The following is a 15,924-nucleotide window of genomic DNA, read 5'->3' on the forward strand; positions in this document are numbered from 1 at the left end:
ACACACACACACACACACACACACACATACATCACTTTCGTTCTACAAAATACATAATACATCAAATATTAAGCCTATTTGACATTTGATCTATTTTCTCAGTTGATTTCCTAAAAAAGTGTTGTGTTGGTTTCATGTCTCTCACATCACTTTGCACTCTCTTTCTTCCACATAATAAAATAACTTCAACACACATCAGTATTTCACATCCATTTACTGTATTTCTATTTATTTATTTGGTAGCTGTGTAATAACCAAGCTAATATCAGTCAGTCATCACCGTCCCAAAAGAATAGGATAATCAGGAATGCTTGTTACCTTTTAAGGTTTAAGACATGACATGTTACACACCCTAACAAATAATAAAGGACTAAAGATTTAAAGTAAAAAAAAGAGCTATTCTCATAAAATAGAAGTCTCTGCAATTTTCAGTTTTATTTGACATAAAAAAAAAATCACCAGATATACATGCTGATGTCCTGAAGTATAAATGAAATCAATAAGACAATACTGTAGAGAAGTGACCTAATATGGTTTCCACCTTTATCAATTTATTCAATATATTAAGCCACACACATGAGAAACTGTATATAGGAATGAACCAGGTGTTCAAAAGTCAAATACACAAGGAACTTTTTTAGGTGATCATTTCTGCTCACAATGCAGTCGTCTCCTTCACTTTCATCCTCACAGATCACTGCACTCCAGCTGTATGGTCATATGGTTTCAGTTTTCCCAGGACTTTATTTTTGTTCTGTCTTTTCTATTTAAAATTCATTGACTGAATATCATTATTATTTCCAGAGAGGTGCAGATGAGGGATATGGTCATCAGCATATTCTGTGTGGACAACAGGACAAATAGTATGTAAAGTTCATCACGGTAATGTGAATAACAGATGTGTATGATAATCAAATTATCATAAATACCTCTGCATGGTCCTCTTTCAAAAACAACATCATCGATTGCAATATCACTCCTTACTGATGCTCCTCGAGTGGCTTCAAACACAATCTAAGTATGTGGAGAAATAGATGTAATATATTCGTGAAAATGATGCTGAGTGCATGTTGATTATAATGCAGCGTCATGCAACTAACCTGGTGCTGCTGGTCATACTGGTAGTTTACTGACGCTCTGAGCCAGGAGATGCCCTGCTCTCCACGGCTCGTCCACAGTAGTTTGTCCTGGTTCTCTTCTCCAGTCTGGAGGTAAACGCTCAGCTGTCCGATCCCTGAGCCGTACATGTGGTAGTAGAACTGCAAGCACTGTGTTTCTCTAGAGCCGCGCAGAGAGCTGGAGACGAGGCGCGCTTTGTGACCGGCCAGCATCATTGATGCCTCCATGTGCAAATAATGACCTAAAAGCAGAGAAAAAAGCTTTCAGAGACTGTGTAAAAGTGTGTACTAAATTCAATAAAATGTGATCACAACAGAAAATAATTGTGTTTTGTCCCTTTAACAATAATAAACCTGAATGTTAGTCTATGGGGCAAGGTACACCCATGTGAAGGAAGTGTGCTTAACTGTATTTCGTTGAATTTAATTCAACACACTTTAGGTCCCACTTTAAATGTGTCTAACTATATATACTGTAGTACCGTGAAAAGGTTTTTTAAATTTTTTGCATATTTGTCACACTTAAAAGATTCAGATCATAAAACAAATTTAATGTTACATGAAGATAATGCAAGTAAAAAACAAAATGCAGTTTTTAAATGATGATTTCATTTATTAAGGGAAAAAAGCTGTCCAAACCTACCTGGCCCTATGAGAAAAATGAATTGCCCCCTCCTGTTAAAACTTGAAAGAACTGTGATTAACCACATTATTTTAGAAAATTGAGTTAAATTTCACTAGACACACCCAGGCCTGATTACTGCCAGACCTGTTAAATCCAGAAATCACAAATAGAAGCTGTGTGACAAAGTGAAGCATGCTTAAAGAGCAACACATTATGCCGCGATCTTAAGAAATTCAAGAATAGATGAGAAACAAAATAGCTGACATATATCAGTCTTGAAAGGGTTATAAAGCCATTTCTAAGGCTTTGGGACTCCAGCGAACCAACAGTCAGAGCCATTATCCACAAATGGAGAAAACTTGGAACAGTGGTGAACCTTCCCAGGAGTGGCCAGCCAACCAAAATACTCCAAGATCGTGTGACGACTCATCCAGGACGTCATAAAAGAACCCAGAACAACATCTAAAGAACTGCAGGCCTCACTTGCCTCAGTTAAGGTCAGTGTTCATGATTCAACAATAAGAAAGAGACTGGGCAAAAATGACATCCATGGGAGAGTTCCAAGACAAAAGTCACTGCTGACCAAAAAGAACACAAAGTCTCGTCTCACATTTGCCAAAAAATATCTTGATTATCCCCAAGACTTTTGGGCAAATATTCTGTGAACTGATGAGAAAGAAGTTCAACTTTTTGAAGGTGTGTGTCCCGTTACATCTGGCGTAAAACCAACACAGGATTTAATAAACAGAACATCATACCAACAGACAAACATGGTGGAGGTAGTGTGATGGTCTGGGGCTGCTTGACTTGCCATTATTGATGAAAGCATGAATTCTGCACTCTATCAGAAAATCCTGAAGGAGAATGTCCAGCCGTTAGTTTGTGACCTCAAGCTCAAGCGCACTTGGGTTCTGCAGCAGGACAATGATCACAAACACAGCAGGAAGTCCACCTCTGAATGGCTCAAGAAAAACAAAATTAATACTAGTCAAAGTCTGGACTTAAATCTGATTGAGATGCTGTGGCATGACCTTAAACAGTCCTTTCATGCTTGAAAACGCTCCAATGTGGCTGAATTGAAACAACGCAAAGAAAAGTGAGCCAAAATTCCTCCACAGCGCTGTAACAGACTCATTTCCAGTTATCGCAAACGCTTGATTGCAGTTGTTGCTTCAAAGGGTGGAACAACCAGTTATTAGATTTAGACTGGGTTTCCTCTTTTGTGATGCTTTGCCAGGCCTTTACTGCAGCTGACTTCAGTTGCTGTTTGTTTCTGCCTTTAGTTTTGTCTTCAGCGAGTGAAATGCAGCTCAATCGGGTAGAGATCAGGAGATTGACTTGGTCATTGCAGAATATTCCACTTTTTTACCTTCAAAAACTCCTGAGTTGCTTTTGCTATATCTTTTGGGTCATGGTCCATTTGTACTATGTAGCGCTGCCCAATCAACTTTGCTGCATTTGACTGAATCTGGACAGACAGTATATCACTATACACTTCAGAATTCATCCGGCTGCTTCTGTCCTCGATCATCATCACTAAACACCAGTGACTCAGTGCCACTGGAAGCCTCATGCATCACACTGCTCCATGTTTCACAGATGATGTTGTGTGCTTTGGATCATGAGCTGTTCCAAGCCTTCACCATACTTCTTTCTTCCCATCATTCTGGTGCAGGTTGATCTTAATTTCAGCCGTCCAAAGATGCTTTTCCAGAAGTGGTATAGCTTTTTTAGATGTTTTTTGGCACGGTCTAATCAGGCCTTGTTTGCACCTTGTGGTGAAGCCTCTGTGTTTGCTCTGGTGAAGTCTTGATTGTAGACTTTGACAGTGACACGTCTGCCTCCTGGAGAGTGTTCTTCTTTTGGTTGGGTGTTTTTATTTGCTCTGGTGAAGTCTTCTCTTGATATCCTCCGATCATCCACCCTCCTCCGTGGTGAAGTTTCTGAGTTCATCAGTAGGTTCTTTATTTCTTTTCTTTTTTTCAGAATGTACTGTTGATTTGGCCACTCCATGAAATGTATTTTGAGTCAACTGTCCAATTACTTATGGTCCCTTACTATTACTATTGTTAAACCATGATAACCACAAATTATTAACCATAGTTTAACCATGGTATTGTAATAAAACTGTGGTGTATACAAATATAAATTCCAAGAAACATAGTTACTACACATACTATGATAAAACCATGGTTAATTTTTATATATTACTTTCATTTTAAAAGTTGTACTTAGCTACAAGGCTAAAGCCATGGACATCCAACTTTTAAACTCTCTTGTCATGAGACCAGGTAAAGCCGCGATGCCTGCTAACTTTACATACCAAAAAGCTACAGTATGTTATGTAACAATCTGCAAAATACTGTTGACATAGAGCATAAAACATCAGTTAATCTGGACAGAAAAGTAGTCCCTCCCCAAAAGGATGATTTAAACAACTTGACAGCTCAAATAACACATTTTTATGAAGACGAATGTACAGCTTTTCCTCCCTTCAAAATGTTTTGCCCCATAGACTTCTACTGTAAAAGGAATAGAGTAAACACACTTTTTATGACCTGAGTCAAAATTATCAATACCACAGTCTGTGGTAATCAATAGTTACACTTGTACATGCTACATTATTCACAATGATAAGTTAATAACACAAGTTAGGAGTGATTAAGGGTATTAGCTCACCCACTCCGGTGGTGTGGTCTCCTCTGGGCCCTGTGTAGGACGTGGGTGTGGGTCCTCTGGCCAGCATCCAGTCTCCTGAGTCTCCTTCCTTATCCTGAGTGAATCCACACAGACCAGCCTCAAAGTCACAGTGAGACGGGGCTGACGCAGAGGATGCTGCAACAGAGAGAGCTTGTTTCTGCTTGTAGTAAACCGAAATATTAAGGAACCAACTGTAAGATTCACCATGAAGATTCACATGCACAGAGTTTTGTAATAAATGAAGCATGTTTACCTAGCAGTGCACAGTCACCAAGCGTGACTTTAATGTCATCGAGACCCACAGAGTCACAACTCCAAATATTTTTGCATGTGCTGATGAAAACCACCCATCGCCCCGACAGAGAAAAATCACAAAATGAAAATCAACATAAAATTAGATGAATAAAGTTTGCTTGAGAAAGCCTAACCTGAAAGCTTGAAACAGCTGTAAAAGCTTGTAGTTTGAAAGTTTAGATTAGATAGCACATTGCTAGCATGATTTAGCAAACATTTATCGTTGCTAACATATTGTTCTCATCTTTTAGCATGATTAGGATGTTTCCAGCAAAATGCTAGCATGTTTGTGACATGATTAGCATGTTGCTAACATGTTGCTTGAATATTACTAGCATGATTACCATGTTTCTAGCATGACTATATATGTTGCTAACATGTTTCTGGCATGATTAGCATGATGTTAACATGTGGCTAGCATGGTTAACGTGATGATAGCATGTGGCTAGCATATTTTTTAAATGATTAACGCGTTGCTAGAATATTTCTTGCATGATTTGCATGTTGTCAACATGTTAACATATTATTAACATGATTAAACATGTTTTTTTGCATGTTTCTAGGCTAGCACAATGCTAACCTGAAATGATTAACATATTTCTAGCTTGATTAGCATGTTGTTAACATATTAATAACACGATTAGCAAGTTGTCTGTATGTTTTTTGCATGATAAGCATGTTGCTAACATGTTGCTTGCATATTATTAGCATGATTACCATGATTCTAGCATGGCTAGATATGTTGCTAACATGTTTCTGGCATGATTAGCATGATGTTAACATGTGGCTAGCATATTTTTTAAATGATTAACGTGTTGCTAGGATATTTCTTGCATGATTTGCATGTTGTTGACATGTTAGCATATTATTAACGATTAAACATGTTTTTTGCATGTTTCTAGCATGATGCTAACTTGAAATGATTGACATGTTTCTAGCTTCATTAGCATGTTGTTAGAATATTATTAACATAATTAGCAAGTTGTTTCTATGTTTTTTGCATGATTATCTTGTTGCTAATATATTTCTAACATTACCATGTTTCTAGCAAGTTTAACATGTTTCTAGCATGATAAGCATGTTTCTAGCAAGTTTTGCATGTTTGCCAGGATGATTAGCATGATGCTAGCATGTTTTTGACGTGATTAACATGTTGCTAGCATATTTCTAGCATGATACGCATGTTTTTAGCAAGTTTATCATGTTGCTAGAATGAGCATGTTGTCCTATGTTGTCCAGCTTAAACACTGTATACATATTACTGTACAGAGGTTTTGACCCTCTCAATAAAAGTCTATGGGATTTTAAGTAGTTATCATCCGTTTAATGAAAATCATAAGTCTGATCAGAAAAGATATAGCATAAGTAGAACAGTGTGAAGGTCTGACCCGAGCTTGGTGGTTGTAGCTTGAAAGAGACCAAATTTTGCCTCAGAAGAAGAAGAAGAAGCTTAAAGCTTGGCTTTCTAAAGCTAACTTAATGACAGATCAGAAAAGAAAGACAGTGTATACTGTAATATTTTAAAAAGAAAAACTCATGTATGCTTCTGTGGATTTGAATGATCTTCATACCGTCTTATATTTCCAGATGTTATAAACATTTATTTCTCTAAATCTGGACCTTACTGTAATAAAACTCATGTGAGACATAAACCCATGTCTTGCTAACATATGTGAGAGCAGCGGGCTAGAATTATGTCCAGATAAATGGAAGTCATCCGAGAGTATGTGTCTCTTGAAAAGTATGAAATTTCCTTTTGAAACTGAGACGGCTAATAGACTTGAGCTTACAGCCGTAAACCATGATTTGCCACATGCTGTTGGTGAGCAAAGGTATGGCAGGCAAAGTTTTAATGGTTAGAATTATAATGTAAATAATATGTAAATATGAACGTCCCAGGAGGACTTCAATGCACCACTTGTCTTTCCCCTAATATCACCTGCTTCTGACTAATCAAGCAATAATCAACAGTAGTAACTGACATATAATAAAGCCTTACACCATCTTACCTGAGCATTTTTCTGACTCTGAATGGTCAGTTCAACTGCAATCCAGACATTTCTTATCTTATAATTCTGGGTCCATATTTGTTCTTGTTTAGTACCATCGCTGTAATACAGATACGCCGACAACACTTGGTCTGTTCCACTGAGGCCTCGCAGGGAGTAGAAGTACTTCAGGCAGTATTTCTGATTGCCTGGCATCGGCGGGCCAAACAAACGACTGACGTATCCAGACTGTAAACTGAAGCGAGAGTTTGCCAACAAGAAGGATCCTGTTCAGAAAGAGCAACTATTTTTAACCAATGTAGGCTGTTAATCAGTAATGTGTTATTACGCTCCTGTGGAAAACTTTGGGGTCGGTAGAATTTTAAAACATTTTAAAGTCTTTTCTGCTCTTATATTTATTAATACAATAAAAACAGTAATATTGTGAAATATGAAAATAATTTCTTATTTATAAATGTAATTTATTCCTGTGATCAAAGCTGAATTTCCAGCATCATTACTCCAGTCTTCAGTGTCACACGATTCTCCAAAAATCATTCTAATATGCTAATATTTACTTCTCAAGAAACATTTCTGATTATTATCAATGTTGAAAATAATTTTTTTGGAAACTATGATACATTCTTTTTTCATGATCCTTTGATGAGTAGAAAGAAAATAATTTATTTAAAGTACAATTCTTTTGTAACATTATAAAATCCTTTATTGTCACATTAGATTTATTGCTTTCTTCCCCAATGAAAGTATTAGTTTCTTAAAAACCCTTTCTGAGCCCAGACTCTTGAACGGTGGTGTACCTGCTCCTGTGGTATGGTCTCCGGCGGTGTAGATGTTGGGTCTCACAGACACTCTCCTCCACAGTGAACTGTCTGTCTGTGTCTGGACATACTGACAATATCCTGACTCAAAGTCACAGTTCGCAACAGATGGATCAAACATTGGCTCTGTGAAAACACACATTTTTAACTGATCACACAGGAACTGGGTATGAGCTTTGAGGCGGCTTGAGCTGTTCAAACATACCTGTGCCTGCATTACAGAACTCTGGAGAGAAGGAAATCTGATCAAGGATCACGTATCCTCCATGTGGACCGTTGAACGACACCTCAAACACCAACTTGATACGATACACACACACACACACACACACACACACACACACACACACACACAAATAAATGTCAGTGCTTACAATTTTACATGTAATGTGACTAATTATAATAATTTTTAATCATGAAATCGCACCAAATTAAAAATTAAATATACATACACAGTGTGTGGAAAAGTTACCTTCAAAATTAATGCATATTGCGTTACTCCCTAAAAATTAATCATGTTAATTAGTTACTATTCATGGAAAGTAATGCATTTATGGAAAGTATGCATTACTTTTTCTCATCTGGCCTTTGCTTGCTTGTTTGTTTTTAATATAAAAACTCTTACTTTTGGCAAATGTAAAAGCACTTTCACACCAAAAGTGAACTGAATAAGCCTCTGGCTGAGGATTTTCGTGTTAACATTTAATTATTGCATAATATTGTGAGTTTGCTTTTCACAGTTTTCATCTATTTTAAGGAATACTGAATCTGTTTTTGTGCAAGTGAGATGCATGCATGCATGTTCACATTTAGTCTAGAACTATAGTACCGATCATGTTTACACCACACACACAACACCTATGCATTTGCACCTAATTTCTCCCAACATGGCAACACGAGAGCTGTCAGTCAATAAATGGGACAACAAAGGAACTAGCACTACGTATTTAAAAATGAACTCAGATATTTTCTTGTAAATTAAAAAGTAATGCATTATTTTACTAGTTTCTAGAAAAAAGTAATCTGATTACGTTACCCCCAACACTGTGTTTAAATACATATATCTATAGGTATTGTTGACCTCTAAACCCTAATAAAATTAAATTTAATGTCGGAATCAATCAGAAAAAATGTAAACGTTAAATAGTTGCAGTGTTTCTTTGAGATCTGGATGCAGCAAGCAGACAATACAAGAGCTGCAGACTGAAATCTGCCCAGCTAATAGAGAACATTATCAGAACTTTGGCTGATGTTCTGGAACGATATCGAGTAACATTAATAGAATGATAATAGAACATTCACTTATCTATTTGTTTATAATGTTACTTTATCTGGTCTTTAATAATGTTCTCAAAACTTAGCACAATATTTATGCAACGTTCATGGACATTCATCTAATATTTTATAAACGTGACTTTCAGGACATTTAGTGATTATTCAAAAGCAACGTTTCCACAACGTGCAAAATCATCAAATGAAATGTTCCCTTAACATTCATATAACCGAGAAAAACGCTTGCAAAACATTATTAGAACAGTGTGTTAGCTTGGTACTTTCTTCTAAACCCAGATTTTTCTCTTGTGACGTTCTTTGGGCACAGCAGGGGTGTTCAGTCCTGGTCCTGGAGGGCCAGCATCCTGCAGAGTTTAGTTTAACTTGTCCCAGCATGCCTGCCGGGACAATTAATCCTGAAGACCTTTAGTTCAGATGTGGTAATTGACACTGGCCCTCCAGGACCAGGATTGGACAACCCTGAGGTGCAGCGTCTATAAAAGAACGAAAACACTTTTTTGTGCTCCTAGCGTTGCAGATTTTTTCCTAACACAGTTAGACACAGTCTGGTCCGTATTTAGCAGCTGGCAGCTTACTCTGGCCAAGAACTCCACACTTCAACAGGAAGAGACTGTTTGCCCGGTATGTAAAACAGCCTATCAGAGCTAGTTTTATTTGCCTTGTAGGGCTGTATGTGCAATAGATATTTATTTGTGGTGGTCAGTCCTTACCTCTAGTGGATAAGGAGCTTTGAGGTCCACTTGTACAGGTATCCAGACTCTGGTTTCTGGACTCCAGTTCACGTTGTTGTTCTCCAGTAGATCGGCTCTCCATAGCTCCTGATACTGTCCCACCTGATCCCTGCTGAAGAGGGTGAACAGATGGTCCCCGGCGTGATACTGCTGGTACTGGAAGCTCAAGCAGCCTGACATGGGCACTGTGGTCATCGGAGACACCAGCTTGGCCACCTCCTGGAAGCTTTTAGTGTCATTAGAGTCCACAAACATGTACTGACCTGTGTGAATCAATGAAAGGGCATCACTGACAGAATCTGTTCAGCCATGGCTTTATAAAATACTAGAATCGATCATATAAGGATGTCAGACAGTACAAACAGAAGTGGGCGTTTGCTCATATTTGACCTGGCTGAAGTATGCAATAATGTTGTCAAAATTACGTGATATTAAAATATTTATTTCTTGTCATAATATATATATATATATATATATATATATATATATATATATATATATATATATATATATAGATAGATAGATAGATAGATATTTTTAGCATCATAAAAATACTTTTTTTTGTAAATGATTACATTATGTATCATATATTATTAATCATATATAAATTAAATACATTGTAGAACTTTTTTATGTATTTATATACATGATATTAATATATTATATATGCTTTACATTATACAGATACATTACTGTACAAATAATATTTACAAAAAATTAGTATGCAATTGTCGAATTGCGCAATGTATATATTTTTATATATTTTAATTGTATAAAATTATAAAACTTATAAAATAAACATAAAAACAAAATTGTATATTTTGTGTTATAATGTATTTATATATATGATATATTTATATATAATACATGTTTACATTACACAGGTACTTTATTATGCAAATAATGTAAAAAAAACTTTCTATATGATTTTTTTAACTGCATAATTGCATACAAGATTATAATATATCTTATAATGTTTTTCATATTTTATAACATTATATGACTACAGTATATATATATATATATATATATATATATATATATATATATATATATATATATATATATATATATATATATATATAGATATACAAAATCTTTTAATATGATATGCACAATGTATACATTTTTCCAGTATTTTTTATTGTACAATATAATAATAATGTCTTATAAGACTTAAGCTACTTTTTTCATATCCTAATGGATTATATAACACAAAGCAGGTGCTGATCAGACTAACCTGTTCCATCGTTCTGAGCAGTATCATCTGATCTTCCCACACGCCAGTTCATATATCTGTTCCACTCGTTAGTGTAGCCACACAGGTGGTCTTCTTCAAACTCACACTCTTTGAGGTCACATGATCAGAAAAAAATTAGTTTGCATCAAAATATTAATAACTACTTTTAAAGCTCTCTATCTCTACAAGCCGTTTAATGCCAGTAACATTTGGGCAAAATTCTGACAAACATAAAAACTGAACAACAGATATCAGGGTTCCTTTAACAGATTTTCTTTCCCTCAGGAATGTGCACACAGGCTGGTTCCTAGGAATAGCCATCCAAACATTGTTGGGAAAGAACAGCGGTTTTGTTTTCTGTGGTTAACAGTTCTTCTCATGTGGCTGGCCCTGATTTTGGCATGACATTTTTAGTGTTACAAAGAAACAAACAAAGTGATAGGCTGCTGAGCTGTCCTGGATGTTTGGCCTAAGTTATCAGAGCACTAACCTATACAGTATTTATCAGAGATCTTGATCTCAAAGATGGACACACTGCTGCCTTCTTCTCCTAGTTTGCCTTCAATGACGATCTGCAGATGTAGAGCAAACTTGTCATTTCAGTCACATGATAACATGACAATATTACACACACTGCATAAATAGTTCTCACCTTGAATGTTTCGGTGGAGTTCTGTAGGTCAATGCTGGCGATGAGCCAGCTATCAGACGGGCCTTGGGTCGTCCACAGCACCTGATCGAAGCTCTCTCCGTCTGTGCGCTTCTGCACCTGCAGGGAGGCGCTGCCTGTGACCTGATAGACCATCCTGAAGCAGCTCCAGTCCTGTTGCTCCACATCTGGACCCAAAAGAACCGCCTTTCCCTGGTCCTCCTGGACTTGCTCTTCGACTGTGATAAAGTGTCCTGAGTGAAGCGGAAGGAAAACAACATTCATGGCAAGAGTTTGTGCGTGCAGCTGGGAAGGCAGATAAATGTTTTTAGCAGTGACGGCTCACTTATCAAACTACCATTTCATGATTGAGGGCAAAAATGCATTTTTTCTATTGTCTGCAGATGCATATAATTCACCAGGCATCACATATTCTATTGTCTCCACATTTGTATTTGATTCTTACATTTCTTGTTAATTTCCTGTGCTCTTTAGATTCAACCAAAAGCAAATAATCCAGTGTGCTTGTGCACTTGTGATTCGTGCCACGTATAAACAGAGCAAAATCATCAATCCATTAATGTGCTATTTCACTCTCTCCAGATGCCCTAAATATTGAGGCCATGGCTTCCAGATGTGGGCTTCAGTAAACCCGATTTCTTCTCTTTTCTGGGCATTTGATGCATGCAGTTCATGTTTTTTAACCCTGAAATCCATGTTTGGACTGTTCATACCATACTTCATGCCAGGCTTCATTACATTAGTTAAGAAATGGTGCCAACCTCCATTCAGAATAAGCTGTGTGAAACATGGCTTAAACACAAGCTTAAAAGTTGCCTTAAAGGGCCAAAGTTCACCCCAAAAATAAAACTGTGTTATTATTTACACATTCTCAAGTTATTCCAAACCTGTCTAACAATTTCTGAACACAAAGGGAGAATATTTTACTTTAGAAGATTTGCAGTATAGTACGAGTTAACTATGAACTGGAGTTATATGGAAAAGAGCTGCACAAAGATTCTTTGAAATTTCTACTTTTCAGCTCCACAAAAATAAAATAAAATGATACAATAAATTAAAATAAAATAATGAAATAATGGACAATTCCTTTAACGTGTCCTGTACCATAATGTAAATAGCCTATACTGTATATGACAACTGACAAATAAAAATAAAAATTTCAATGAGAACTCTTAAAATAAATGAACATATTGTTTAAAACACATGGCAAGTGATTAGAAAAGCAGTGTTTGTATTCATGAGGACTTTTATGTGGTTTTCAAAAACTATTATTTCATGTTTTTTTTTTATAAATCCAAAAACCTTTAATCACTCTCAAAAATGTCATATGGGGCAACCATCGAACACGTTATAACATATTTTGCTTACACCTTGAATACACACTCATACATTCTTGTTAATTCATCTTAAAGGGATATTCCACCCCAAAATGAAAATTTTGTCATTAATCAGTTATCCCCATGTCATTCCAAACCCGTAAAAGCTTCGTTTTTCTTCGGAACACATTTAATATATTTTGGATGAAAACAGAGGCTTGTGACTGTCCCATAGACTGCCAAGTAAAATAATAAATGGACTATTCTGACGATGCTTTTCATACTTTTCTGGACCTTAACAGTGTATACTTGGCAGTCTATGGGACAGTCACAAGCCTCCTTGTTTTCATCCAAAATATATTAAATTGTTTTCCGAAGAAGAACGAAGCTTTTACGGGTTTGGAATGACATGGGGATAAGTGATTAATGACAAAATTTTCATTTTGGGGTTGAGTAACCCTTTAATCATTATATTCAAATACATTTTAAAATACTTTTAAAGTAAAAGTATTTTTTTCTGAATATAATGAATTATTAATATATATAACAATATATATTAATATATATAACAACATAGCATAACATAACATAACATAACATAACAAGTTAACATAAGCTAACATAAGTTAGGGTTGTACCACATGACATCTTACAGTATGTTTTTCAAATGTTCATAGAATTTTAACATAAACTGCTTCACTGCTTGCCTACTGTATTTATTTCCTGAGAAAACTACTCAATAGGAGTAGATGCACTATGATAACATTTTTGACTTAATGCCACCCAAAAATATACCGAAGTAAAATTTTATTAAAATCATGTTCATTACAGAAGATGTGTATTAAAACTGCATTTTTATGTTGTTGTTTTTTTCTTTCTATTAAATGAATAAATCTGTTATTGACTGACATCCACTCATTTAATGGTGACCTTGGCATCAAATGCTCCACAAAGCAATGCATTCATTGACAGGCTGCTGAAACTCACCGGAAGGGTTGAGGGTCCAGCTGAGAAAATAGGGGTCAGACGTATAGTCACATATGCTGTCCTGAAAGCTGCAGGAGCCTGGCAAAAGCTCTGCTTTAGCTGTCACTGAGAGAAAAGAGCATTGAACACACTTATGCATGTACAATGATCTACACAGCCAACTTAACTGTAATGAGTCCTCACCAATCAAGCTCAGAAGATAGAAAGGAAGCATCTTCTCTTCTACGTTTTGTCTTGCAACCAATAAATCAAATTAGATCTGGTTTAGCACTAGAGATGATCTAGACTTCATTCTCTCATCTTGTCCTTCTTTCAAGCTGGCAGCGTATAACTGAAGCTCAGATGTGATCCTTCTGTCTGGGCTGTTGGAGAAGAAAAAGGGAGGGAATTAGGAGAGGGTTTCAGTAATGATGACCAGATTCAGAGGTTACCTTCCCTCACCACTTCACCGATAAACACACTTTCATATCGCTGATCCATAGCATCAATATCATGTTCATCAGCTGGATGTTTAGATCAGATCCATATGGAGCAGATCTTTGTTTTTTCTCTTCAAGTTTGTGTAACATCTTGAAATCAGACAGAGGGTTGTAAAGTATTTCCACTATGGCACTGTGCCATCAGGAGCACCAAAATATCTCTTGCTTCTCGCTTTATTCAGGAATAAGAACTGTGCTTCCTGGTTATGAAACATTTGTTGATGATGTAAGCACATCTGCATTTTACTCAAGTTCCTATGAGACATAGATATCCTGTCAACTTTGACACCAGAAGTGATAAAAAATATAATATTTTGGCAGCATTATTAGGGGCCAAGCACTGAAGGTGCTTAGGCACCTATTGTATCCATTAGCGTGATTTTTTTCTTCCGCCGCAAGTCTATGGCAGCCCATAGAACTGCTTGTGGGAAAGTTGTGAAATTTGGCACACTGATAGAGGACAGTGAGAAAAGTTACCATAGCAAATTTGGAATATCTAACTCAAACTCTCTAGCGCCACCACTTGTCAAAAATTTTATGCTAATAACTTTTGAGCCGTAAACCACAAAATTCAAATTCTTCCTCTGATTCCTTGGCTCATGCCGAAATTCAAAAATCGTAAGGTTTAGTTTTTTCACTATTTTCAATTGTTTGTAAAAACTACTTTTTCGAACTCGTCCTAGGCCATTGAACCGATTGTCATGAAAATTGAACCAGATCATCTTCAGACCACCCTGGCAAAAAGTTATGAAATTCAAGTTGATTAGTCATACTGTTTCCGAATAGCACGTGAACGAATTCTACGGAAGGCATGCAAAAGTGGACGTGAGGCTATATCTCCGCAACGGTTTGGCCTATTGAGACCAAACTTGGTGTGTGTTATAACGAGCATGACCTGAGACTACCTGCAGTGTTTCAGCACTGTGCCCCCTAGTGGTCAGGAGATATGAAAAATTCATATTTTTGCTCATAACTTCTGAATGCTTTGGCCAAAAATCACAAAACTGGTCCTTTTGCTGGTTTATGCTGGTCAGATATGAAAAATTCATATTTTTCCTCATAACTTCTGAATGCTTTGGCCAAAAATCACACACGCATAAACCAGCAAAGGACCAGAATAAACCAGCATCCCAGCGTCAAAACATACCTAACCAGCATATGCAGTTTTTTTCTACAGGGTGATATTGATAGCTACGTGAAGAGCAGTGATGCTAACTGAATGTACTTTTATTTAATAGTTTTAATCGCCTTAAAATGAATCACAACATTGTTAACATTTGTTTAAATCAATCGGCATCAAATCTGGACTAAAACAAAGGTATATAGGGCTACTTAATATTTTATGAACTTTAAAACACATGAAACATTGCATATAATCCAGTCAACAAAAGCATTACATGAAGCTATTGACTATTTTTGTTTATTAAAAATGTTAAATATATAGCAATATCTCAAATAAACGAGGGCACAAAGATTAGATTGATTATGTTGTTTCCAATGCTTCTGTGGGAGGCTGTGGAGCTTATTTTGAAATGATTTGTGTTTCCATGGTAACACCACTCTCTCTGATTGGTGGATCACTCTTCGGGATTATGGGTAATGTAGTTCTTAATCAGGAATTTGGCTATTAAAGGGATAGTTCAC

At 36.4% G+C, this 15,924-nt stretch overlaps 1 protein-coding gene across 1 annotated transcript; it reads right to left on the reverse strand.

Annotated features, from left to right (window-relative positions):
• Positions 1–201: 201 nt before the first annotated feature.
• mamdc2b (MAM domain containing 2b) lies at positions 202–14,172 on the reverse strand. Its single transcript, XM_019105990.2, has 14 exons — positions 13,985–14,172; positions 13,802–13,906; positions 11,481–11,731; positions 11,319–11,400; positions 10,829–10,936; positions 9,568–9,851; positions 7,770–7,863; positions 7,544–7,690; positions 6,747–7,012; positions 4,697–4,790; positions 4,423–4,578; positions 1,101–1,360; positions 930–1,014; positions 202–840 (listed from the first exon to the last, which is right to left on the reverse strand). Exons 1-14 carry the CDS (start codon positions 14,013–14,015, stop codon positions 764–766), a joined length of 2,040 nt encoding a protein of 679 aa, XP_018961535.1. The 5' UTR covers positions 14,016–14,172; the 3' UTR covers positions 202–763.
• Positions 14,173–15,924: the final 1,752 nt, after the last annotated feature.

This window comes from Cyprinus carpio, chromosome B10 (genome assembly GCF_018340385.1).
Source record: "Cyprinus carpio isolate SPL01 chromosome B10, ASM1834038v1, whole genome shotgun sequence".
Taxonomy (NCBI): domain Eukaryota; kingdom Metazoa; phylum Chordata; class Actinopteri; order Cypriniformes; family Cyprinidae; genus Cyprinus; species Cyprinus carpio.